The sequence below is a fragment of the Mustela erminea genome, chromosome 17, assembly GCF_009829155.1.
Source record: "Mustela erminea isolate mMusErm1 chromosome 17, mMusErm1.Pri, whole genome shotgun sequence".
NCBI lineage: Eukaryota > Metazoa > Chordata > Mammalia > Carnivora > Mustelidae > Mustela > Mustela erminea.
This window is the reverse complement of record NC_045630.1, coordinates 508,902-536,337: the sequence shown is the minus strand read 5'-3', so window position 1 is coordinate 536,337 and position 27,436 is coordinate 508,902. Positions and strand designations below refer to the sequence as shown.

The following is a 27,436-nucleotide window of genomic DNA, read 5'->3' as shown; positions in this document are numbered from 1 at the left end:
TCCCACGAGAAAAGATTAAATACAGGTATATTTAATAGACAGTGAACATGCCATGTATTTTCTTAAAGCCAACAAAATCCTGATTTCCTATACCTTGCAGGTGACGCAGCAGAAGGCAAACAAATACCAAAGTCACTGTGACAAAATCTGGCTGATAAAACTAGCTACACAACAGTACAAATTCAATATTCAATGGATTTACTCATTCCAAGGTTGCATGGAAAATGAAGTTAAAAAACGTCAGTACAAGTAGAACCGCACATAGGAAAAAGCACCTAAAGACGAAGGAAGGGCAGCTCTGACACCTCCCTGCGGCCGGCGAGCCACGTTCAGGTGCTTCCACGGATAGAGCACCGTCAGTCTGCCCAAACCCTAGGCTGCTATTCAGTTCTGTGGCTGAAATCTTCTCAAAGACTCCAAAAGCCAATTTAAATTTAAAGGGGAAATATATATATATATTTGTGTGTGTGTGGGTAAAGATCATTTACGACATCAGTTTCCTAAAAGGCAACTCACGGCTCTCCAGAAGTGCGCACAAACCAAAAAGCCCAAAGGAAAGAGCTAGCACACCAACATGCACGATCAGGAAGCCACAAGGTGCTGTGATTCTGTGACTGACACTGACCCTCAGGGTCGGAGACAGTGTCTCACGATGGACGCAGATTATGTCCACTGCACGTGAGGCACACACACACCACTAGTGAGATCGCACTCTAACAGTTAGAAATCCAAACTTAACTCCAGAAAATATAAATCTGGACTATGAATCTGAAGACAGTACAAAAAGCCGTTGAGTGGAACCTGCCTGCAACAATCCTTTGTGGGTTTTTTTTCCTTTAAGGCTACAGAAAATCTGCACATAAACAAGGCAAGTAATTCTCAGAATAAAAATACCCCCTCCAAATAGCTAAGGTCCCCAGTCAGATTCCACGGTGAGTCTATGTTGTATCACATTCTATTCCGCAGGTGCACTTTCTTGTGAGTCTGCAGGGTTAGGATCCATTCTTTCTGGAAATAGTAGCTTCTCACAAACTGCCTCCTTGATCGGTAAATACTGTGATATTTCATTAGGTTCCGTGAAGAGGGAAGGTGAAACATGCTGGAAATACAGAAATCGTGTTAGCACAGATTCACTGACCACACCGGTACTTTTAAGAAATGCTTTGGTTCAAGTACTCACAATTTTATTTTATTCTTTTAAACAATTTGTTTGGGGACCGGGGGGTGGGGGGGAGTCTGAAGCGGGCTCCATGCCAAGCACAGAGGCTGACACAGGGCTCAACCTCTCGATCCGAGATCATGACCCGAGCCGGGGGCAGAGGCTTTAACCCACTGAGCCACCCAGGTGCCCCTAAGCATCTGATTCCTGATCTCAGCTCAGGTCTTGATCTCAAGGTCATGAGTTCAAACCCCGTCCTGGGCTCCATGTTTCGTGTGGAGCCTACTTAAAAAGGTTTTTTTTTACTGCATCTTACTCTCATCCCCCTTTACTCATGTTTTTGCACCTGGAAAGCACCAGCCTTTAGACAGAGCCAGGATGTGGCCTACGATGGACTCTAAGTGACTTTTCCTACCCGTATACTCTACACCCACACAGATATAAGCACGAGCGATATCAATCTCTCTAAATCACAGCGGTATTTGCAAAAAGGTATGACTTTTGAAGCAACCTATTACAGAATCCTACAGATTTGCAGAAGCCCTTTACAAGTCCCAGGAGAGCAAAAAATAAAGAAAATTAGGCCAAAACAAGGTATGGCACAAAATTATCACATATTAAGGAGAAAAAAAGAGACTGGGTAGAAAGAAATTAGAGGGTGACAAGGTGCTAAGTGGTAAGAAGATGGCACCGGTGCCACTCGCAGACCCACCAACAAACAGCGGTGTGACCTACGGTAAGTCACAGCTCTGGCTCTGTTTTTCCAGAATAAAAAGTGGCAAGTAGACTAGAAGATGGCTCTGGTACGTACAAAAGCTCTGACTGGTTTTGTATCTGAGGTAAGCTCAGGAACCTTATGCTCCAGTAGGATTTATCTTTAAGAGGCTTATTAGGTGAATTGATAGATTTAGGGATCCAGATTTGGGTGGAAACATGCAAAATGAACATTAAAAGTCAACTTCTAAAAACTGGATTAAAATACTGTACCATTAAATTAGCAATTTTGCTCTCTCGTGATGTATATTCTCGTAACATGTAGGTCTTGTCCGCCTATGTTGAAAAAATAAGAAAAGGTTGCCATAAATCTATTTCTATTGTTACAAAATCCTTTCTCGCAAACAGCACTGCCTAGGACAACAGAACTGCTTACAAAGTAGCAGGAAGTCTGACACGAATTCTCATGCTGCCAGGAGACAATTAATTTTCACCAAGAATTCTTAATTACTAATACCAATCTCTATAAATCACAGTGATATCATATGTAAACAGATTTAAGAATTACCATGTAAGAGAAATACAAGCAGAAGTTTAACTTTAAAAACAACACATGTATTTGCAAATGATATGTGCAAGAGATTTTAATATTCATGTTTGAATATTAATTCATGTTTGAATATTAATATTAATATTAATATTAATGATAAGCTTTATCATCACCTATGTACATAACCTGGCGACTCTCACGTGTAAAGAAAAAAAGCTTAAATTTTATTCTCTCCCATTTCTGCAAAATTCTTGAAATTGCTTTTTTAATAAATCACATTTTTAGACTTCGACTTTTCCCATTTCCAACTTTTTAAAGTTAGGTTTTAGAAACCCATTTTAGGTTTTAGAAAAAAACCTATTTAGGTTTTAGAAAAAAATTTATTACAATTTGTTTTTTGGTGAAACATTATTCAATAAAAGAAAATTCACACAAGATTAAACTCCCTTAAAGTTTTAATCTTTTCTATTAATAAATGTAAATTTTAATCTTTAATCAATAAAATCAGGTAATACAGAAGTAGAGAGCAACCACAGCTTCTACAGATAATACTATCTTTTAACATTCAGAAATCTCTACACAACTTACATATGTTCACTTGCTTTTTGAAATACAAATCTGAGATGCGTATCTTTACACATCAATTAAATGTCAACTCTCTGCCACTCATTTTTAGTGGCAGTCCACTTTCAACCCATGGCCGTAAATTAAATAGTTTAAGTCGCGCCCATGCGGTGAACAGCAAGCTCCCGCCTCTCCTTTCGCTACCACCAACAGCAGCACTGCCACAAACGTCCATATATATTGCGTATATATTAAAATTACAAACACACATTATACACACACACACACTTCTGAGGCAGAAAAATACAGCCTATCTTTAGTACTTTGCCACCACTTTTAAAAAAGAAAAAAACCATAGTTTTTTGAGGGAAGAAACCCTACCCCCCGCCCCCGAGCGCGGGACTTGGGCACCAACCCCGTCTACTGGGTTTAAATTCCACTTCTGCCACCTATTCACCGTAGAACCTGGGCAAGGGACCACCTGACGTCTTGGCTGGCGCTGCCTCAGCTACGAACAGAGACGATGACCGCTCTTCTTCCACAGCGTGCTGGTGACAGTCACCACCACTGCCCTACCGACTCGGGCGCTCCCTTCTCTAATTCCCTACACCATCACAAACCAGAGGCTACAGACCCACTGCGAAAGGACAGGCTGCTATAAGCTACCAGAGGAACTTCCATGACTCAATTTTTTAGACACTTTTTGGAAAAGCCTGTACGTCGGCAGTTCCTTCAGAGGGAGTACTGAGCTTTCAAACTTCAGCGTGACGATCACAGTGATTATGTAATACCAACTCCAGGAGGCCATGTGATTGGTATTTTTAATAAAGACATTATATAAGCGCTAATACGATGAACAAAGGTAAGAGTTAAGGGACAGTTCTCTTAAACACAGATAAGTACGTGTGAGGTTTTTTCAGAAGCATCAGACATGCCCTACTGGGGAGTGTCCTTTAGAAAACATTTTTAGCTACCAGAACTTTCAGACAAGATGCGCTGTTTTGTTTCCTGTGCCATCAACAGTGCATGTAGAACACCCTATCTTTTTTTTTTTTTTTTTTTTTTTTAAAGATTTTATTTATTAATTTGACAGAGAGAAATCACAAGCAGACGGAGAGGCAGTCAGAGAGAGAGAGAGAGGGAAGCAGGCTCTCTGCTGAGCAGAGAGCCCGATGCGGGACTCGATCCCAGGACTCTGAGATCATGACCTGAGCCGAAGGCAGCGGCTTAACCCACTGAGCCACCCAGGCGCCCTAGAACACCCTATCTTAAAGGTCAGAAGGACTGTCATAAAATATAAAGCAGTGCTTCACTTCAAATTCCCAACCAGACAATGTAACAACAGGAACAAGCCCAACATCAACCAGTATATTCATGAAATAAGAACACATACCTCATGGTAAAGTCTTGTGTCATTCATTCTGATAAGCACCCCATCAATTCTCAGGAAAAATCGCAATAGCAGGAAAAAGCTAGAAGGCATCACTCTCTGAAAAAAATAGAAATATTTTAATGAAAATTAAATATGTTATTACTTTGCTAAAAGAAAATAATTTTTTTTGAAAATGAAAATTCTAAAGGCATCAGAGGAAGACTGAATTAGCAATATACAAAAATCTCTAAACTAGACGTTCTTTGTCATAGTTTCAACTAAGGCTCAATATATTAGAATATAAACATCCTGGCTTCAGTTTCCTACAATAAAAAAATATTTTTTGGTCAAAAGATACTGAGGTTAAAGATTTAAAAAATACGTATTATGAAAATTACAATGGCTGATTTAAGGACACCTGGGTGGCTCAGTGAGTTAAAGCCTCTGCTTTTCGGCTCAGGTCATGATCCCAGGGTCCTGGGATGGAGCCCCACATCGGGCTCTCTGCTCAGCGGAGAGCCTGCTTCCTCCTCTCTCTGCCTGCCTCTCTGCCTGCTTGTGATCTCTCTCTCTGTCAAATAAATAAATAAAATCTTAAAAACAAACAAACAAACAATGGTCGCCTTAAAAATTGATAGTACTTACAGTAAATGTCAACCCCAGTAATACCAAAATTAAAGAATAACCTATTTCTTTGTTGTTACCTGTGTCTTATTCACTTTACAGTAATAAAGAGACCTTAAATAGAATGGTCTAATTCAGTGCAACCAATTAAGTACTATCTCATACAGCCAAAGACTGATTTATCAGACCATTATAACATGTTCTTAACAACTTTAATCTCCGTCATATCTACACATTTCTGTTTTCCAAGTGTAAACCACTGAAGAAAGCCAGAAAGTCAATGATAGTCGAGTGAGGTTGGTCCTAGTGGTAGGGAAGGAAGGGCTGAATAGTGTGTGGGGTCTTTAGATCTTTAAAAAGAATATTTTGGGGCACCTGGGTGGCTCTGTCGGTTAAGCGTCCAACCCTTGATCTTGGCTCAGGTCATGATCTCAGGGCTGAGAGATCAAGCCCCACGTCAGGTTCCACACTGGGCATGGAGCCTGCTTAAGATTCTCTCTCTCCATCCCGCCTCCGCCCCTCCCCAATATCTCTCTCCCTCTTAAAAAAAAAAAAAAGGAGAAGAAGAAGAGTATGTTTGAGGGAACCAGGTGGCTTCATCAGTAGAGCGTGCAATTCTTGATTTCAGGGTCATGAGCTCAAACCCCACGCTGAGGGTAGAGATTACTTAAAAAAAATAAATAAAGACCATTTCTTTTTCAAAAAGTGCTTGACCATTTACTAAATAAAACTTATCTACTAAAGTCCAGTTCTTCTTATAGTAGGTCTTGGATTTATATAAATAAAAAGACACAATCCCAGGGGCACCAGGATGCTCAATCATTAAGCGTCTGCCTTGGGCTCAGGTCATGATTCCTGGGCCTGGGAATAGAGCCCTGCATCAGGCTCCCTGCTCCTCGGGGAGCCTGCTTCTCCCTCTCAGCTCCCCTGTGCTTGTGTTCCCTCTCTCGTCATCTCTCTCTGTCACACAGATAAATAAAATCTTAAATAAGAAAAAAAGAAAAGACAAGACAGAATCCTAACGGTCAGGAAGTTTATCAAAGAGGGAAACAGAGAAGCACGAGGTGGGGGTGGCCAGGCTCAGAAGCACTCAGAGAGAGAAGTGCCTACGTCTGCTGGAGAGGGTCAGAGAAGGCCGCGGGACGCTGACCATGGGAAGGAGAGTTTCCAACAGAGGTGAGAGCACGTATAAGAAGTTCGGAGGCATGCACCAGCACGGTATCTTCAGGGCGCTGCCCGTAACTCCGCAAGAGCATAGAACAGCATGAACAGGAGTGAAGAAGTAACAGGACAGCCCGTTACTAACAGTGGTTTTACTGCCTAGACAGTCACCAGCCACAGGCCAAGCTCTCCTTCCTTAGGACCCCCCCCTTTTTTTCAAGATTTATTTATTTATTTGGGCAGGGAGGAGGGATAATCTCAAGCAGACTCCCCACTGAGTGCAGAGTTCGATTCGGGGCTCATCGCAGGACCCTGAGATCATGACCTGAGCTACAACCCTGAGTCGGACACTTAACCTGCAGAGCCACCCAGGTGCTCCTGCCTTAGCACCTCTACACACCCTGTTGCCAGACGTGATGCTTACCTATCTCTGGATCTTAGGGTCAATGTCGCTTCTACAGAGAAGCTTTCCTACCATTCCAGAACCACAGGTTTCTCTGGGTATCTCCTCCCCACTCCCTTACAGACCGACAGATTTATAACTACCTCCGTTTACTTGCCTACAGCCCCCGCCCCTCCACGGGACCGCAGGCCCCACAGCAGCGAGAACAAACAGCGAGCAGTGCTGGGTTCACCTCTGTGTCCCTGCGGCCTAGACACGCAGCCGGCACCGGGCAGGCGCTCACCGCGAGAGGCTGGAGCTGCCTTTGCCGAGAAAATGCTCCTGGCTGAGCCGCATTCGGGTGGGATTATCTGCACCAGACCTCACAGCAAGACACAGAACGAAGAACTTGGAGGAAGACCTGACCTGTGCCATCTGGCTCCATCACAACTGACTGGGAATCTCACTACCGCTCGACAGAGTGCTACGTGTAATTACTGGAAAGACTGATGGGCAACACTTTTTCAGATTTCCAAGTTAGTTGTTAACAGTCACACTGGCACAACACAGAGAGCAATCACTGCGGCATGGCAGAGGGGACCAGGAGTTAGAAGACCCTAGTTCTAGTCCCAAGGGCACCATTCAACCACATGTATTTGGAGGCAGCAGCTCTCTTGTAGGAGAAGCTGGGGAACTTCTGGGTGTTTTCCTCACAATGATGAGCAACCGCAGCCTCTGGCAGCTGAGGACCGGGGATGCTCGAGACTCCGCAGCACGCCAGTCCTACACGACCAAGTCCGGTCCGGCAGCCAGGAAACCTCCCAATTATCTTAACTGGCATTCACATGGGTTAAAACAAAACAAAACAATTTATATTGATCTGACCTTAGAACCTAATTGCATTTTACATATAAATGCAAGATTCACTCAAGGAATGCACTGACCTTGTAATTGAGGGAAAGACTCCACCTCACTTCACTCGGAACATTACTTAAGGGCTGTTCACCATTTCTGAAAAATTACATCAGCAATGGCAGTCCTGTGTCGCCTGAGTCCCTTGCTGGTACCTGGCGCCTCCGCCAGCCGAGGCCCCTAGCTGTGGCGTTCAGTGAGTCAGTACTCGGACGGAGGTACAGGACTACTTCATGGTGTCTTTCAGCGCAGTCACATGATGCACTTACAGACCGAAATACATATTTTATTTTAAATCAATTTCCTCTTATTTCTCTTTTATTTTATAGTTAGGACATTATGTTGGCTTATTGGAAAGAAGGTGGGTTATATTATCTATGAATTACATTCCAGGAAAGTAAAAGGGAGGGGTGCTTAAAGTATTTGGTAAAACAAAACAAAACTAAAAACCTAATGGAGCAATGTGTGTAATTAGGTTGAGACCCATGAATTCAGAGCAAGTCAGTAAACCACCCAAGGTCTCCTTCTTCATCTGTGAACATGGGGATGTAAAGTAACAATCCCTTGGGCCTGTCCCTGTGAAATACGGCATTGCAGCGGGACCGCATTTCAACAAAAGCTATGTCCACGCTGGCACGTCTCCGTCCCTTGAGAGGAAAGATGGGTCCCTACCTGGTGTACTTGCTCCTCTGAGTAAAACACGAAGCAGAAGGCGGACAACATCCACTCCTGAGGACTCAGAATGGAAGTAACCACTAGCTGTAGAAACCATTACAGACCGTAGGGCGCTGTCAGTATTTGGGAGACAGGGAGTTTACTTCCCTTGAAAGCTAAAAACTTCCACATTAGCATGAAGATAGCTTTCCTTTTCATCTTTGACAGACAACTCATATCAGCTATAAATCCTACCAAGCACAGTCTATTAGAAGACAAAATCCTAACCTAAAAACAAGCTTTGCTCTAAGAACCTGATTTAGAAAACCAATCAGGGGGCGCCTGGGTGGCTCAGTGGGTTAAGCCGCTGCCTTCGGCTCAGGTCATGATCTCAGGGTCCTGGGATCGAGTCCTGCATCGGGTTCTCTGCTCCGCGGGGAGCCTGCTTCCTCCTCTCTCCCTCTCTGCCTGCCTCTCTGCCTACTTGTGATCTCTCTGTGTCAAATGAATAAAAAAAAAAAAAAAGAAAAGAAAACCAATCAGGGATGCCTGGGTGGCTCAGTCACCATCCGAGGGTCCTTGCTCAGTGAGGAGCCTGCTTCTCCCTCTCCCTCTGCAGCTCCCCCTGCTTGTGCTCTCTGACAAATAAATAAAATCTTTAAAAAAAATTAATTTGTGAAACATCCTGTAGATATAGGTAATGCCACAAACACAAAATTATCAAAACTCTGGAAAACTCCCTAAAGCAAATCCAGAAATCCCAGAGCTCTGAATCTACTCTTTCTCCCTGGGGATCTGGGCACAGGAAATTTTCTTTTTTAATTCACTGTCTAGATTTAGAATTAAAAATTAAGATGGTTAAAAACATTTCAAAACCTGAAACAAATAAATTAAAAGCAACCTAAAAGGCTCTATCTAACAATCTCCAGAATGTAAAGAAGTTACTTTGTTTATATAAGCAGCTTCCACATTTCGGTATCATTTCTTTAAGAGTGTTTTGTAATTATTAAGGAAACCAAAAAACCAAACATTCATAAGCAACTAGATTTACAATTCTAAAACAGTAACTTTTTAGCGGTTTTCTGGCCAAGGTTAAAACACCAAATAGGGGCGCCTGGGTGGCTCAGCGGGTTAAAGCCTCTGCCTTCGGCTCAGGTCATGATCTCAGGGTCCTGGGATCGAGCCCCGCATCGGGCTCTCTGCTCAGCAGGGAGCCTGCTTCCTCCTCTCTCTCTGCCTGCCTCTCTGCCTACTTGTGATCTCTGTCTGTCAAATAAATAAATAAATTCTTAAAATAAACTAAAAATAATCTGAGATGGTTCATATTTTATCTGAAAGCAAGTGGGAAAAATGCAAAGTCAGAAAACGCTCTAAGTAAAAAGGCCAATGAAGTGGCCTCAAGTGAGCTTGCGTGGGAAGCACCCTGCACGTGCACGGGCTCCGGAGATGGTCCTGCTGCTTCATCCTCAGGCAAGGGCGGGCGGCGTGACAGCCTGAAGCTACTGGCAGCTGTCACAAAACCAGCTTGGTCACGGTGGTCCACCACCAGCTCCCTCCCTGGTCTGGCTGGAGAAACTTACACACCTACAACTCAGATCTGGACCACGTGACCCATTCCCTCCATGGCCACGTGTCTACCCAACTTTCCAGTCCACACACGTACCACAAGTACACTATGGACAGTCAGGCAAGAAACAGTCTTTGTCCCCTGTGCTAAGAGGTAATTAAACCTCTCATCTGCCTAGGTAATTCTGATAAAACTCCAGGTTTGGGCATCACCGGACTTGAGGGAGGCTCACCTCCACGGCATCCCCCGTCCTCCTGTCACCGCAGTCGCAGCATCTCTCCTGCCTCCTGTCACCGCAGTCGCAGCATCTCTCCTGCCGAAGGCTCCCTTTCCTCTCCTGAGCCAAGGCAGAGTCAGACTGATCCACTGTGTGACTGCAAGCTTCTTAGTATTTCTGACCCTCCATTTCTGCTCACTGTGTACAATCTTCCCAAGGATAAGGAGACAATACAGACACGTATCTAACACAGTGTCTGTGAAATAATAGAAAATACGTATCTTGGTCTCCGTTTCTGGTTCCTGACAGAGGGCTTCAGAAACCCTTGTAAACTCCTAAGTGATAAGAGCACTTAGGAACATCTTTTGTTCTAATGACGCAAATCTCGGTGAGCACCCAGGTCGGGGATGATCCCCAGAAGACCAGGCCATGATTAGAAGATGGATTTTCAGTTCCAACTCCCATTTTCCAGAGAAAAGAGTGCATCTAGAAATGGAGTTCATAACTGACCACGCCCATGTGAGAAGCCTTCCTAAGATCCTAACATACTCCCCATATTTAAAGAAACAAAAAGCACACACACTTTTGTCAACCTCATGTCCTCTCATCGGCACATCTCTGTTTCTTCTCACCCAGGAAGCTTTCTGGAAGGCGGGTCTACTCCTTGTCTCCACCTCCGCGTCCTTCACTTACCCCCTCCGTGTAACTGCACACTGCGCTCGCCAAGGTGACTAACAGTATCTTACTTGCTAAAAGCTATAACCAGTGTTTTTCGTCTAGGGGACGCCAACGCAGTCCAGGATCTCCTTACAGCCCGATGCTGGCTCTCACGTCTTCCTCAGCTCCTCAGGCACCACGTTCCTGGTTTCTCACCTACGCTTGTGTTTACCAGGCTGATCTTTGCTTCTACAGAGGAACTTCATTTGGGGGCGCCTGGGGGGCTCACTGGTTGGACATTGGATTCTTGGTTTCCACTAAGGTCATGATCTCTGGGGTGTGCGACGGAGCGCTGCGTGGAGCCCCGCCTCTGGCCCCTCATTCGCTAGAGTCTGCGGCTGCTTCTCCCTCTGCTCCCCGCGCCCCGCTTGTGTGCACTCTATCTCAAATAAATAAATAAAATCTTTAAAAAAAATTCAATTACACGAGATAAGTGGAGATAAGGAGCGCCTGGGTGGTGAAGTCAGTTCATCGAGGGGCTCACTCTTGGCTTTAGCTCAGCAAGTGATCTCAGGGTGCTGAGATCAACCCTGTGTGGGGCTCGGAGAGCTCAGCACGGAGTCTTCTTGAGAGTCTGTCTCTCCCTCTGCCCTTCCCCTACCTGTGTCTGTGTTTTCTCTCAAATCTTTTTAAAAAAATAAAAACAGGGGCGCCTGGGTGGCTCAGTCAGTTAAGCCTCTGCCTTCGGCTCAGGTCATGATCCCAGGGTCCTGGGATCGAGTCCCGCGTCAGGCTCCTTGCTCAGCGGGGAGCCCCTTTGCCTGCCATTCTGCTTGTGTTCTGGTTCTCTCTCACTCTCTTTCTGCCAAATAAATACATAAAATCTTTAAAAATAATAAAAAATTAAAAAATAAAAATAAGTTACACGAGGTAAAAAGAAAAAACATGTTAAGACGATGTTGCTCCTCAGCTTGAGACTTACTGTTTCCTCCGGCGCACACAGAACACATTTGTGCGCCTCCTCTCCAGCTCCTCCACTGACAAAAACACAGGCGTCCCCACACAGCTAAATCAAGGTACTCGGATACTAACGCATACCCAGATAGGCAAACCCTAAGGAACCTTCCACACAGTCAGTGAGTCGTAGCAGGTGGGTGGGCAAGCAGACAGGTGCGTGACTGGATAAGCCGGAGAGTGAACGAACCTAAATGGTGAAAGCTGAACTGGAGGAGGGTTACAGGTGGACAAGGGAGTAAGGTGCTAATGGAACAATTACCTAATGGCAGAATAATGATATGTATTAGATGGCACAAAGAAAACCGTCCCTGGTTGCATGACCGTAGCTAAACCAAACTTTTGGGCCTTGTCTATAAAACACAGAAGCTAGACTAAGTGGCTCTCTACACACTCATTACAATTCCAAAATCCTGTTAGTAGAGAAAACTTGACTCTGAAAGTCAAGTTTTGATTTATCGTTTTCATTCCTTGTCATGTCCCTCACAATACCCGCAACCATTATGTTCCCGCACAATTTCGGAAGCTGGGGCCCCGTGTTTGACAGACCTTGTAAGTGCTATAACTGAGGGTTTAAAAGAAAGGACTTATAGGGGGTCTGGCAGAGGAATATTTAACTCTGCCCGGGGCAGCTGTTTTGTGCCGTACAGAGGAGACGACACTTTAGCTGGGTCTTACGGGATAAGGCATGTTTCAGTTGAAAATTTTCTATAAAGTGTTAGAAACCCATTTATGACCAACAGTAAATGTGTATGAGCAACTGCTAGTGAGCATGTATTATTCTTTTTAAACGTGTCCCACCAATACATTATAAGTGGAAGTAGCTTGTTCGCCAGACAGAAGAGAACACAAAAGGAGTAAGGAGTTCACATGTGTCGTTTTTGTTTTCCTTTTCTGTGCTTGAGATGGAGGTACAGTCTTTAGATCCTTTACAGTAGCATTTTTAATTCAAAAGTAAAAATTAAGCCATAATTTTCATTCAAATTAAACAGTAAGCAAACAAACTACAAAGTAGCCAGGCACCTCTTAAAAGAAAATGTTCGGCTAAACTAAAGTTTAGGAATATACTAAGATATTGTGAATTTATAATGGATATGAAGATGTACTCTAGACCCAAGTGATACTTGACGCGATACCATGTTACGACCGTGAGTCTTCTACGTGAGTTTCTGACCAACGGTTGGAACGGAAGAAGGACGTTCATCTTAAACAAAAACCACGGTACTCACAATTTTCACACTCAGGCTTGAAACTCCATGATCATGAAGTTCATCCTCAAACAGGAGAACTTCTTCAAAAAATTTAATCTGTTCTCTGGCTTTCAGTTTCTCTGTATCTATATGATCTGTTGTAGGTACAACCTGAAAGAAAAAATTCAAGAAGGAACACATAAAAATTTAAAGAATTAGAGCCACAGGAAAACTGTTCTCCTATCAGCCTTGTCTTCATAGCCAGAGCACACAGTTCTAGTTTTGGGTGTCGTCAGTAGACATGAAAGATAAGAATGTTCCTTGTCCTTGAAACTTAAGATACTACAGGTAGCTGATACTACAACTTCAGAAAACAAGGGAGTCAAAATTCATCATCTTTCATAAAAGATTTCATAATTCAAATCAAGTGTTCTGATTATCGGAAAACTAATCATCTGAAAATTAGTGTGAACTACTATCATAGACGTCCAAAGCAGTTTTGTGCTGTGAAAGTCCACCTTTCATACACTGGTTTGGAGCTTTAAAAATCCCCATTATATATTTTAGGTTCCCAGCCTAGCTTCCCCAAACCTACAAACAAAATAGTGTTTTAAATAATGAAGTAGTAGGGGCGCCTGGGTGGCTCAGTGAGTTAAGCCTCTGCCTTCGGCTCAGGTCATGATCCCAGGGTCCTTGGATCGAGCCCCGCATCAGGCTCTCTGCTCAGCAGGGAGCCTGCTTCCCCCTCTCTCTCTGCCTGCCTCTCTGCCTACTTGTCATCTCTGTCTGTCAAATACATAAATAAATATATAATCTTAAATAATGATGTAAATAAGAACTTTCACAGATAATGAGGGGAAAACTCTTAGCATTCCGAAGAGGTTTTGGAGGACACTGGCCATTCCTTCGCAGTATTATTTTGTAGCTCGCAGACACACATTCACAGCCCAACAAGAGAATCAACAATGTTAACACGGCAAGACCTAGCAGTAGCTCAACTAAGTCTAAGTGTCTCCTACAGCTACAAGGTGGGATCTGAGACACCATTCTTTACCGCACCCAGTGCCACTAGATGTTCAGCTTTCCTGTCCCTTGACAGCGCAGTACCATAAACACGACAACGCTCGTCAAACCGCAGCTGCTCAGTAAGTGCCTGATTCCTTCCCTTTCCTCAGCAGCCGTGACGGGGTAATTCGACTCAGGGGTAGAATCGGGAAGTGGAGAGCAGTCTGGGAACTGGCCCGGGATCAGGACATGACGAGGATGCAGGAGACCGCAGGGATGAGGGCGGGGGAACGGCGTAAAGGAGTTCTATGTGCTGTGGGGGAAGGTTACGGCGACAAGCAGTAGCAGTGTGCACTGGCGCCCGAGAGGTGAAAGCGTGTCCGCGTGTCCTCCACGGTCACCCCGAGAGCGCAGTCCCGCCCTCCGCGGTCTTCTCCAAACTGCGCCCGCAGCAGGCCTGAGGCCGCACAGGCGCAAACGGGGCGTGGGAAGGGAGCGGAGGGGCGACGGGGCAGCGCCTAACCAGCCCCGTGTCACCTGCACGTTTGCTTCCCATTTAAGACAGAAGCTGGTGCTTCTAGCACTGCCTAAGAGCATAAAACTTCAGTCGGTATAAACACAACTTCTAAATTCCTCACTTTTTATTTAGCTTTAGTTTGAAGGTACACATTTGTAAGATCCTCCTTATAAAAACATCTGATTTCCAAAAAGTTAATCAGTCATTACATCAATTTCCTATCAGTAAATGACTACTTCGCTGTTTCGTATACACCTTCACAAGGGACCGATCAAAATGAATCTATCAGTTTTGCCATTTACTTGTGCTTATAAAATATCTGAAAGAAAATAATGGACAAAACATTAAGGAATATACTAGGATATATTCATAGATGGGGATATTCATTATATTGAATTTATCTATACTATCTTTTTCATCTGCCAGGAAACATATGTTTAAAACATATTTTCTCTTTTCTCTGTTCTCTTCCTCAACTCTACTTACGCCCTCCCTAAACTCAGGTGGCTGAAAAGGGAAAAAAAAAACCAAACCAGCAGATCGGTTGAAAACAGATCAAACACTTCTAACTTCTAGTATTGTCAGAATAAGGAACTCAGACAAATCCTCTTGCTGAAGACAACTTAAAAGCTGGATGAAAAAACAAAAACTTAAAAACATCAAATGGTCGAGACGCTGAAGAACTACTGGACTGAGACCTGAAAGAGGACCGGAGCCCGGACAGGGCCAGCAAGGCAGCAGTCGGCCGGCTGGGGCCTGACGGCCTCTGGAGTGGCCCGTCCGGGGGAGAGGCTGGGCTCTGCCAGTTGGCTCCATCACAGCTCAGCGCTCACCGTGCAGAACGCCCTGTGCCCTCCCTAGTTGGGGATGGTGCGCTAATGCTGCACGAGTTTCACAGCTTCTTAGATCATACGGGCCTGGAAACCGCAAACACTGGCCCCAAAACAGAGGTTAGCAAACTAAGACCCCTAGGCCAGCTGTGGCCAAATGTCACCCCATCACCTATTTTTTCCATGAATTGTGAGCTAAGAATCATTTTTACATTTTTTAAATCATTGGAAAAAGCAGTTCAGTTAAAAAAAAAAAAAAGAGTATTTCATGACACAAGAAACTCAAATTCATTATATGAACATATATATGAATTCATATGATTTCCACGCCCCTAAGTAAAATCTTCCTGCAGCAAAGCCATGACCATTCACTCACTCACTCTCTGGCTGCTTCAACGACAACAGCACAGCCGAGCAGCTGCAACGTGAAGACTACAACCCCCGAAGCCTAAAACCAGCTCCACAGAATGTCTGTAGAACTAAGTCCTTGACCACGAATACCCTCAGTGCCTCTCAGAAACAACAGAAGTCCTCTCTGGAGAAAGCCATCATCACCCTGCGATTTCGACAAAAATACGGAGACATTTAGGAGCCTAGACCCCATGAGCCAGAACCAACAGAAATAACAAGATAATAAAAGACCCTAGGGAGGGGCGCCTGGGTGGCTCAGGGGGTTAAAGCCTCTGCCTTCGGCTCAGGTCATGATCCCGGGGTCCTGGGATCAAGCCCCGAATTGGGCTCTCTGCTCAGCGGGGGGCTGCTTCCCCACCCCCCACCCGCCACCGCCCCGCCTCTCTGCCTACTTGTGATCTCTGTCAAATAAATCAAATCTTAAAAAAAAAAAGAAAAGAAAAGAAAAGAAAATGAGGCCGCAGCTGTAAAATAACAATGCACACTATTTTTGAAGGAACTCAAAGTTAAGGTCGAAAATTTCAAATTATACTAGAAAATATTTTTACAAAAGAATTATGATCAGGAGGGATCCTGCTGAGGGTGCTCGCAACATCTTTCTTTTCCTATATTTTACAATTCATTAAACTGTACCTCCATATTTTTGGAGTTATTTCACAATTTTTAAAGGGCTTAAAAAACATATGGAACACTATAAACATTCTTAACACCTTTCAAGAAAAGTGAGTCTTATTCACGTCTTTCAAGTAAGAGCTCCCTCACATCAAATGGAGCTTTATGAGAAGGAAAATACTTGACTTATAAATTGTTTTAAATTTATCATATAAAGTTAATTAATGGTAAATGTTAAGAACCCTATGCTAAATTTCCTTTTTAAAAATTACTGAAAACAGTGCATGTGTGTATATACATACAAGATACATATTTATCTTGGGTGCCTGGGTGGCTCCGTGGGTTAAAGCCTCTGCCTTTGGCTCAGGTCATGATCTCAGGGTTCTAGGATCGAGTCCCACATCGGACTCTCTGCTCAGCGGGGAGCCTGCTTCCTCCTCTCTCTCTGCCTGCCTCTCTGCCTACTTGTGATCTCTCTCTCTCTGTGTCAAATAAATAAATAAGTAAAATCTTTAAAAAAAAAAAAAAGATACATATTCATCTTTATATATAAATATATATAAGAAGAAATTTTTCTTTTTGTTTCTATAGTACATACCATTAGGAACATATTGTGAAATTGCTGTTATACAGTGACTTTTTTTTAAAATGAAGATATAACTTCCATACTATAAAATTCAATCTTCGAAAGTGTACAATTCAGTGGTTTTTTAGTTTTCTCACAAGACTGTGCAGTCCTCACCGCTATCTGACTCCAGAACATGGCATCGTCCCCCAGAAAATCCCCACACCTATTAGCAGTAACTCCTCATTCTCCATTCCATACCCCGGAAGCCACCACTCTGACTTGTGTTTCTAGATTCACCTCTTTGCGACCGTTCCGGAGCACCCTCGGGTGTTCTGTGTCCGGCGTCCCTCACTCAGCCTGCTCCCGAGGCTCACCCCGGCCGCAGCGCGCGACCAGCACTTTGTTCCTTGTTCAAGGCCGAAGGACGCTGCACTGTCCAGACACACCATTCTGCATATCCACTGAGGATTATTTAGGTGTTTTCCACATTTTAGCTCTTCTGAGTAACGCTGCCGTGAACAGCTGTGGGCAGGTTTTTGCATGGGTACAGGCTTTCCAATTCTCTCGAGTGTCTACCGAGGGAGTAGAATTCCTGTGTTACATGCTAACTCTATGTTTAACATTTTCTTTTAATTGCAGCCAAAAGTAACATATAACATGAAATCTACCATCTTAGCCATTTTTAAGCATACAATTCAGTAGTGTTAACTGTATTCACACTATTGTCAACGAGATCTCTAGAATTTCTTCACCTTGCCAAACTGGCCTACTAGAATTGTTAACCCACGTCCCTGTGATAAACAACTCTACCAGCTGGGGTACAGTATGTGCAGCTCCTTCTGCCTTTAGACGTAACAAAATCCATTCATTTCCAACATTTAAGTCTGTACATTTCTCCCTAAAAATGTACTTTGGAAAGCCCGAGATACTGAAGATGATCTATAAATGGCCACTCAGCACAAGAAGATGTTCAACGTCCTAATCGTTAGAGAAATGCAAACTAAACCCCTCCGACATCGCTGACGGGATATGAAGTGGGGCGGCCACTGTAGAAAACAGTGTGGAGGTTCTTCAAAAGAATAAAAACAGAACTGCTGTGCCACCTAGCAATTCCACTTCTGGGTGTACATCCAAAACGCGCAGAGCAGAATCTCAAAGAGGTGTCTGCACACCTCTGTTCGTAACAGCACTATTCGCAACAGCCAAGGACAAGCAACCTCCACGCTCACTGACAAATGAGCAGGGAAGCAAGGCACGGCCTCCATCTGCAGAAATCCTCCTCCGCCTTAAAAAGGACGGAAAGGCTGACACGCGCTACGCTGATGAACCCTCAGGACGCTATGCTAAGTGAAATAAGCCAGTCACAAGAAGACAAATATTGTAAGATTCCACTTATCTGAAGTATCTAGAGAGGTCAAACTCCGAGAAGCAGAAAACAGAATGGCGGTTGCCAGGGACTAGGGGAGGAGGAAATGTACCTGTTTAACAGGTACAGAGTTTCAGTTTTTCAAGGTGAAAAAGTTTTGAAAATTGGCTGCACGACAACATGAATAAATTTAAATTACCATACAGAGAAATTGTTAAGATGATAAACTTGGTTATGTTTTTTACCACGGTGAAAAAAAAAAAAGAAAGAGAAAGAAAAGCTCAAAATATCAAATTACACTGAATAAGCTGACAAATGTTCCAACAAGCTTTAAAAAAGAATGGTTTTTTAGGGGTGTCTGGGTGGCTCAGTCGGTGAAGCGGTGAAGCACCTGACTCTCGGTTTCCGCTCAGGCCAAGATCTCAGGGTCGAGCGCCAGGCTCCAGACTCAGCGAGGAGTCCGCTTAAGGATTCTCTCTCTCCCTCCTCCGGCTCACACTCTCTCTACCTCTCACTCTTTCTCAAACAAATGAATACATCTTTTTAAAAATACTCTCTTAAATGCAGGGACATTATACACGTTTTATTCCTAAACGGCGACACAGCTACAAGCGCAGTCTTCCGCTTCCACTCCCTGCCGAGTCCCTGATTTATTCAACAAGAAGGAAGAAAATGACCACATGTTGCCAGGTACACACGAGGTCTCTGACCTCGTAACATCTTACACCGTAATCTCAGAGGTGTTCTGAGGGTGACCCGGCTAACAATCAGCAAGGGCGGATCTGTGACCAGCACAACTCTACGGCTGGCTCTCATCTCTTGCACTATGCTACAACTCAAAAAATAATCTGTAAAACAGCCCCAAAAGAGTGAGAAAACACTATGTGCATGCATGCATATACACACACACACACACACACACACACACACACACCAGCAGCCCCCAGCAATTAAACCGCAAGAATATAAGGGCAAAAGGAAAGGCTTCATTCTAACACCTCATTCTCTGACATTCTTACCATTTACATAGATTATATTTTCCTCCATATATGTAGGAAGGCATATACTTCCTATACACACGAGGGCTTTTGTTTTCAGAAAGGGTGGAAGAATTGAAATTTAAAATCCCAAGTAATATTATAGGGCAAAAAATTCTTAAGAAAGTCAAATGTAAAAAATGTTCCAATGGTGTGATCTTCCATATACAACAAACATGCTTAACAATAAGCTACAGCTTCGGTGTTAACAATTAGCTACAGCTTCGGTATTACGTTATTAAGAGACACGTACTTCAAGAGACACGTACTTCAAGAGCTTAAACCCACTTCTTCACCCACAAAATGAGGATAAGAGTGCCGATGATACAAGGTTATTCTGAGGATTAAGCAACAAAGTTCTAACAATGTTGCCTAAAAAATGGTTATTCAATTTTTTAAAGCAATAAAGAAACGTATTCATCAACTTGTAAGGCATCATTCCTGCAAAGAGTTAAAATGAGTTCCCATTTCCTCACTCCTGGCAATGAAATATCAAACGAACTTTGTTCTTTACAAAGGTTTTCACTCAGGAGAAGAAAGGAGAACTTTAATCTATGACGTATCAAGGGACTGAAATAACCTTGCTGCCCACTAGACTATACAGGAGGGATCTCTGTCTGTTTTCGGCATCCACAGCTCCCAGAATTAGTGTCTAGCTTAGAGGAAGAGCTCAGGAAAGAATGAGTGAGTGAGTGAGTGAATGCACAAATGTCCTCTCAAAAAATGCACATTTGTCTTGGAAGCAGCAGAGTTAAAGAGTTAAAGCTTGGATTACAGGAGTGTAGGAAGCGGAGAGAGTGGAGTGCCCGCTAGGAACTTCTGTCTTCCCAAGACTCCAAAAACTTCTGCAGAGACAAGGTGCCCATACACAGCTCTGGCTCCTTAACACTCCTGCCTAAGCGCCAACATACGATCTGGTCTCCAATAATCACTTTATTTCCACTAAAGTAACTTTCTTCTCTGTAACTGAATGTGGTAGAGACTTGCAACCTAAGCCAAATTTTCTTCATTTCAAATTGCAGGATGTCAAAACGCAGCTAAAGTTCCCAACATGAGACTACAGATTCTACTTCCCAGCGTAGGCACCCTGAAGTGACTCCGCATCTCTTCTCAAGCTGTTTACACGGCTGCATTATTAACATGGAGCCGGAGGGGCTCCTGAGCGCGTTCCCACAGATAAGCTCGTGTCAAAACTCTGCTATTGAGGCTATTGTCTCTGTTGACCCAGTTTACTAATAAAATTGAGACTCAGGGTAAGTACCTGCCTAGAGTCATAACCAGGCTCAGGGACAGTGCAGCAAGACGAACAGCTAAGCTGTCTGAGCACAAGTCCTATCTGTCCACCAGCCTGTTCAGCTGTGAAACCACAAGCTACTAACTAGCAGGTTTTGTCTACATCACCCAATTCAATACACCAAGGGCAGACATGCATTTTTTTTTAAGATTTTTTAAAAATTTTATCTATTCTGACAAACAGAGGTCACAAGTGAGCAGAGAGGCAGGAAGCGACAGGGAAGCAGGGCCTCCATCCAGGACCCCGTGATCACGACCTGAACCAGGGGCAGAGGCTCTGACCCACGGAGCCACCCAGGCACCCCCAGACACACATTTTAATTTGAGAGTGATAATGATAACATTAAGGCAGTTTGCCATTGCTACTAAACGTATTTTTGGAATAAAAATTTTTCCCCTATGGCCTTCTTCTTTTCTGATTGTCATCACTAAGCAAAATCTCTTCACATTAGGTTCTGAAGCTTCCCTCGATAGAAAGTAAGTGGGATGAAAGCAGCAGCAAAAATAAGCCACAACTGGGGAGTTCTAAGGCTGACACTGTCCAAGACAATGACTTGATCATAAAAGCAGAAAATAAGACTTACCTTTAACTTAAGTGACTCTCCAAGTAGTGTTCCCTTGTAGTCTGTGGTGTAGGTCCAATCGTAGGGTTTAAGAACGTCTTGGGAGTGCTCACCCTCCGTCCTCGGAATCAAAGGAAGAAGGATCAGATTCAATGACGCAGAATACAGACCATCTGTACTCACGTATCATACCAAATTACATTCTAAGAGTGATACAAACATTCTAATACATATGCTTGTCATAATTCACCAAAACAAGATCTTTCTTGCTTTTTCTGCATATTTATTGCTATTAAACTTGTCATATGCTGATAGAGTCTCTCCGATTAGTCTGCACGCTGCCTGAGGACATGGTTAAAGACCTGGACTTCTCTTCTCCAGCTAGAATTGGCACAAAGTAGGTAACTGCTAATTTGATTATCACAGAAAATACATTTTTCTCTATTTCCATGCCCCCTACATTTACAATGCAAATCACAAGTAACTGTTTTTCTTCAAAAACAAGAACAATAAAGTACACAGTGTACTGCCTCTTCACTAAAGGACACCCTAGGTTCAAAAATGTAACCTTACTAGCTCCGCTCCACTGTAATTCAACTGAACTCAGCAAGTATTCAAGATCTCCACTTTACGGGTGAGACAAATGAATCACAGAATGACCCAACTATCAAGTATGATAATAATACTTGCCTTTCACTCTAATAAAAGACACATATCATGAAGGTTTCTTTCAACTCTTCTCTTTCATTTAACCCATACCCTTCCAGATTCTCACCTGCTCTCCTGCCACTCTTCAGCACAGGCTACTTTAAGCATTCCTTGATAGTTGTTTACACATCGTAATGCATCTGTAGCATTGAACTCAATCCCAAAGCCAGAGCCGTGCTGGATCCTCAGGACGTTGTCTCCAAACATCATTTCAGGGAGAGACGGCATGTGCAGTTCATCAGCTAACCTATGCATAACCAAAAATCAGATAATAGTTCCAATACGGTTAGAATTACAAAGTGGGCAACAGAGGCAAAAGTTTACATGTGCTCTGAGTGACGTTCTAAGGGATCACAAGGAAAGCAGAGGCCTTCAGTGCAAGTGTTCTACAACAGCAACTTTAGCAGATCAGAAGGCTTTCGTGTCAATTTTCTTTTCTAAGACTTCTGGATTTTTGAACAGCCACGCAGCTATTATAAAACTAAATAAAATAAAATAATAAAAAATCCCTGCATGAAAAAATTAAACAATGGAAAAAAATACTGATTCTTATTAGAAACATTTATTTCATTCCTGGTTCACAAAGACCCACCCCTATCAAGAATAAATATGGGTCCTGATTCTACTATGACTGCCTAGGAGATGACCTAATGTACCATAGTCGCATGTTTCCATAAGGTTCATGTTTCTGGTATACTTTTTGTTCTTATACAACAATTATATTAATTATAATTACAAAGAGAAGATAGCACTTAAAGAGCCTGTTTCTTGTAGGTTGTAGGAAAACAACCTTTCCAATAAAATTCTCAACTTGTCACAAGTTTTAAAAGGTGGTAATGAAGAAGGCAAAAGCAGCAACACTGATGAGGGAAAGCGGCACTTGCTTACATGGCTTTCCGGAAGGACTGTGTCAATTTACATTCTATCCCCCGAGGCACCAATGAAGCAAAAAGTAACAAGAATTTAATCAAATTGATATCCTGACTCAAAATATCAGTTTTGGAAATCTATAATAAATAATCCCCAATGCAGAAACAAGGTATACAAATTAATACTCATAACCATCTTCTTTATAATAAAAAAGAAATACTCAGAAAATCCAATCATAAAGAAATAAATGGTTATGTATACTATAGTATATCCATGCAATGAAATATTATAGAATCATCAAAAATGTTTAAAGAGAAAATATAATAAAATAGGAAAAATGGTTATGATACAACAGTAAGAAAAACTGGACACGTTTATTATATCTGTGTGTATGTATGTATGCACATCAGTGATCTAACATTTTAAGTTGCACACCTTTAGTATGATACCTAATAATGTTAATTTTTCATCAAAAATTTAATTAAAATTTATTCTTAGTTATTAGGAAACAAAAAATACTAAGTACTAGAGAAATTAACACTCCTTTGTTCATTGTAATGCTACTGACAATAGCTAAGATGTGGAAACAACCTAAGTGTCCATCCATACCACAGAGGGGTGGATAAAGAAAATAGGGTTTATACATGCAACAGAATACAATGCAACCTAAAAAAAAAAAAAAAGGAAGGAAAGTCTGCAATATGGAACAACATGGATGAACCTTGCGGCCATTATGCTAAGGAAAAAAGCCAGTCACAGAAAGACAAATACTACATGATCCTACTTTCATGAGGCGTCTACAATAGTGAAATTTGGCAGTGTCTCGGTGACTTAGTCGGTTAAATGTCGGACTCCTGATTTTGGCTCAGGTCATAATCTCAGGGTTGTGAGATCAAGCCCCAAGCCGGGTTCAACACTCAGCACAGAGTCTGCCTGAGATTCTCCCCCTGGCCCCCGCCTCTGCCCCTGAAATAGAGATGGACACGCTCCAGAGACCTGCTGTACGACACCGGACCTGCAGTTAACAGGAACGCACCGCACACGTAAACATCTGTTAGGAGGGGAACTACAAAAGACCCTGAACAGCCAAAGCAATCTTGAGAAAAAAGACCAAAGCTAGAAGTAAAATACTCCCTGATTTCAACCTATACTACAAAGCTATAGTAACCAACACAGGATGGTGTTGGCACCAAACATACACACTGATCAGTGAAACAGAACGGAGAGTCCAGAAATAAGCCCGCACGTATGCAGCGCCTGAGCGGCTCAGTGGGTTTCTGCAATCAGAGAGGGGCCTGCTTGAGATTCTCCCTCTCTCCCCGCTCCGGTGTTCATTCGTAGGATCTTCCTCTCGCTCTCAAATAAGTAATTCTTTAAACCCACACCTACAAGGTTATTAATCTTCAACAAAGGAGGCAAAAACATAAAATTAGAAAAAAACAGTCTCTTCAATAAGTGGTGCTGGGGAAAACTGGAAAATCAAAAAAATGAAACTGAAATGCAAAAAAAAAAAAGGAAACAACCACTTTCTTACACTGTACACAAAAATAAATTCAAAATAGATTAAAGATGTACATGTAAGACCAGAAACTATAATACTACCAGAAGAAACATGAGGCAATAAGCTCCCTGATATCCGTCTTGGCAATACATGGTGGCTCTGTCTTCTCATCCAAAGGCACAAAATCAAAAATACATGGCACTATACAATACCGAAAGCTTTTGCCGATGAAGGAAGCCAGCAATGGAATGAAAAGGCAATCTACTAAACAGGAGAAGATATCTGCAAGTGATACAACTGATAAGGGATTAATATCCGAAATACATAAAGAACCCACGCAATCAATATACATGAGAAATGGGCAGAGCAGCTGAAAGACAGGTCTCCAAAGACGACGCAGAGACACATGAAACGATGTTCAGCATCACTAATCATCAGGGAAATGCAACTCAAAACGACAATGAGACGCCACCTCACACCTGTGAGAAAAATAACCCGCAATGGCCATGACGTTCCATAGTTGGTGCAGCCACTATGGAAAAGAATAAGGTTTCCCCAAAATTAAGAACACAACTGCCACACAATCCAGCAATTCTATTTGAACCAAATAAAAACAGTAATTTGAAGGAAGCTATGTAAGCTCACGTTCACTACAGCATTATTTACAATGGCCAACATATGAGCGCAGCGCAGGCCTCCAGCGAGACGAACCGACAAGTACAGACAGACCAGCACACCACTTCCAAGGAAACCACTACCAACTTCTGATGGAAAAAAACTGTTAGGAACATAGATCTCGTGTTAAGTATCCCCACTGCAATAAAACAAACTTATAAAGAAAATATTAAATACTTAAAAGATTTAATAAGATGAAGACGGAATGTACTGGAATCAACTTTTTTTTTTTTTAAAGATTTTATTTATTTATTTGACAGAGACAGAGACACAAGCAGGCAGAGAGGCAGGCAGAGAGAGAGAGAGGAGGAAGCAGGCTCCCTGCTGAGCAGAGAGCCCGATGCGGGGCTCGATCCCAGGACCCTGAGATCATGACCTGAGCCGAAGGCAGCGGCTTAACCCACTGAGCCACCCAGGCGCCCGGGGAATCAACTTTAATAAAAAAATCCAATTACGCAGATCCTAACCACTCCGCCGAAGAATGCATATAAAACAATACAAGACGTGAGTCTCTCAATTTGCCCCAATATATCTGGAGAAACCTGGCGGCCCTACAAAATATTCCAGCTGCAGAAGTAAAGTAATTACTACCTCACTCTACCCACCACCCCTTCCGCCTCTCTCCCCGGCCACTTTCCTTGGCCCAAGTCTTAGAACACCAGCGTGGCCTCGGCTGCCGCCCCGCACCCTTCCCTTCCGGGACGACTTCTGCAGGAGCTCGGCTCGCCCCGGCGGCTGATGACCCCAAACCCGTCCCCGGGCGCAGTCCGGCTTCCCGAGGGCCCAGGGAAACGCCTGCTACGTCCCCGCCTGCGGCCCCGCACAACTCAGAGCTGGACAGTCTGACCTGCGGCTCTCCCCGCGGCTGCCGCCATCGGGGCCGCGTCCCGCTTCCCAGCGGCTCAACCACGAAGCTTCCCGCGCCGCGGCCCGAGCCAGAAACCCCGTCGTCCGCACGGACCGCTCCTCCCTCCTCCCGTCGGCCGCCGGCAGGGCCAGGTGCGCCGTTCCAGCGGGTCCCCGCAGCCCGCAGCCCCGCAGCCCGCAGCCCCGCAGCCCGCAGCCCGCAGCCCCGCAGCCCCGCACCCCGCAGCCCCGCAGGCCGCAGCCCGCAGCCCCCGCCGTCACTGTCGGAGAAGTCCCGCAGCGCGCGCACCCGACGGCGTCGCTCCCCGCACGCAGCCGCACGGACACACTCGGCGGCCGCGCTCCCGCCCGCCCCCGCGCTCCCGCCCGCCCCCGCGCTCCCGCCCGCGCTCCCGCTCCCGCCCGCGCCGCCCCCCACGGAAACGGCTCCTCGAACCAGCGCAGGGTCGCAGCGCCCCGCGGTCCCGCATCACAAACGCCTCCCGGCCGCGTCCCAGCGCCCGAACCTGCCCGGACGCCGCGCCCCCGTGTCGGGGGCTCCAGGGCACGACAGGGCCCCGTCCGCCCGCCCGTCCGTCCGTCCGTCCGTCCGTGGACGCGCTCCCTGGAGGCGGCGGCCCTTCCGTCTCCCGCGACCCGCCAACCCCGGGGCGGCGTCGGCATCGCCCGCGGGTCGCTCTGCTCGGAGCCGCGGCGGCCGGACCCCGGCGGGGCACAGGCGGCCTCCGGCGCTCTCGGGCCCCCGCCCGCCGCCCCCGCCGCCCCCGCCGCCCCCCGCGCCTCACCGCTCCACGTCCGCCGACTTCATGATGTGCGTCTTGGCGGCCGTCAGCGTCCAGGGCCCGAAGGAGAAGTCCTGGTGGCTGCTCTGGAAGCCGTGGATCATCATGGCCGACGCGGCGCCGCGCGGGCCTCACGGAGCGCGCTGGGACAGGGCGGCAGCGGCGGCGTCCGACCCGGGTCCTCCGCCTGCGTCCGGCCCAGCCCCCTCGGCTTCCGAGCCGTTACCATGCCCGGCCCCGCCCCGCCCCGCCCCTGCGGCCGACCCGACGCCCGCCCTCCCGGCCGCCGCCTCCGCGCCTGCCACTTCTGCTTCCGGGACGCGCTGCCCGCGTTGCGTGACCCCCGTCTTACGTCACGATGCTCCGGAAGCAGGAAACGGGAGCTCGGCTGAGGGGCGGGGCGGTCGGGGGTGTGGCCAGGGGCGGGGTGTGGCCAGGGGCGGGGCGTCCCGCCCGCTAACTCGCCCGGTGACGTCATCCGGGAGTGTTTCGCCGGACGCCGGGCCGGGGCCGGGTCTTCACGGACGCCGCAGAGCGGGGTCACCGCCGTGCGTGTTGGCAAACCGGGGTGGGAGGGAATGTCCCGCGTTTTCCTTTCGAGGCCGAACCCAGGAATCCCGTAGCCCTTAGGGGCGGCGGCGCGCGGCTCACGGGGGACGTCGGGGGAGCCGAGACGCCCCCGTCGCGGGCCCCGGGGCGGGGCCGCCGCGCGGGAGAAACCCGCCCCCCAGGGCTGCCGGGCGGCCCCGGACGACCCTCGGAACGACGCGGCTTGACCTCAGGACCCCCCAGTCTGCGGTCTGTCCGGCCTCGCTGCGGACGCCGCTCTGCCCACCCGCCTGCGCGCCGCCTCCTGGAAGCCCTCAGCTCGCTGTTCTCTCCGACGCCCGTTAACCGCGCTCGGACGGCCTCGCCGCGCCTTCCACGGGCGCGTCTCCCACGGGCCTTTCCCGGCCCTGGAGCTGGGCTCGCCTCGCGCTCGGAGCCGGCGGCCGTAGGTCCGCGTCGGCGCCCGCGGAGCACGTGCGGGCCCGAGTCCCCGTCGGCGCCCGGAGCGCGCGCCTCTGCCGGCCGGGCCCGCGGGTGTAGCGGAG

At 45.7% G+C, this 27,436-nt stretch overlaps 1 protein-coding gene across 2 annotated transcripts; it reads right to left on the bottom strand.

Annotated features, from left to right (window-relative positions):
* Positions 1 to 825: 825 nt before the first annotated feature.
* Positions 826 to 26,581, bottom strand: TIPRL (TOR signaling pathway regulator). 2 transcript variants are annotated; one of them, XM_032318162.1, is made up of 7 exons: positions 26,346 to 26,579; positions 21,715 to 21,894; positions 20,961 to 21,060; positions 12,777 to 12,908; positions 4,381 to 4,476; positions 2,147 to 2,209; positions 826 to 1,099 (listed from the first exon to the last, which is right to left on the bottom strand). In XM_032318162.1, exons 1-7 carry the CDS (start codon positions 26,447 to 26,449, stop codon positions 956 to 958), a joined length of 819 nt encoding a protein of 272 aa, XP_032174053.1. In that variant the 5' UTR covers positions 26,450 to 26,579; the 3' UTR covers positions 826 to 955. The 2 variants fall into 2 exon arrangements, with proteins under 2 accessions (XP_032174053.1, XP_032174054.1); XM_032318163.1 differs by lacking the exon at positions 12,777 to 12,908 and having other exon boundaries at positions 26,346 to 26,581.
* Positions 26,582 to 27,436: the final 855 nt, after the last annotated feature.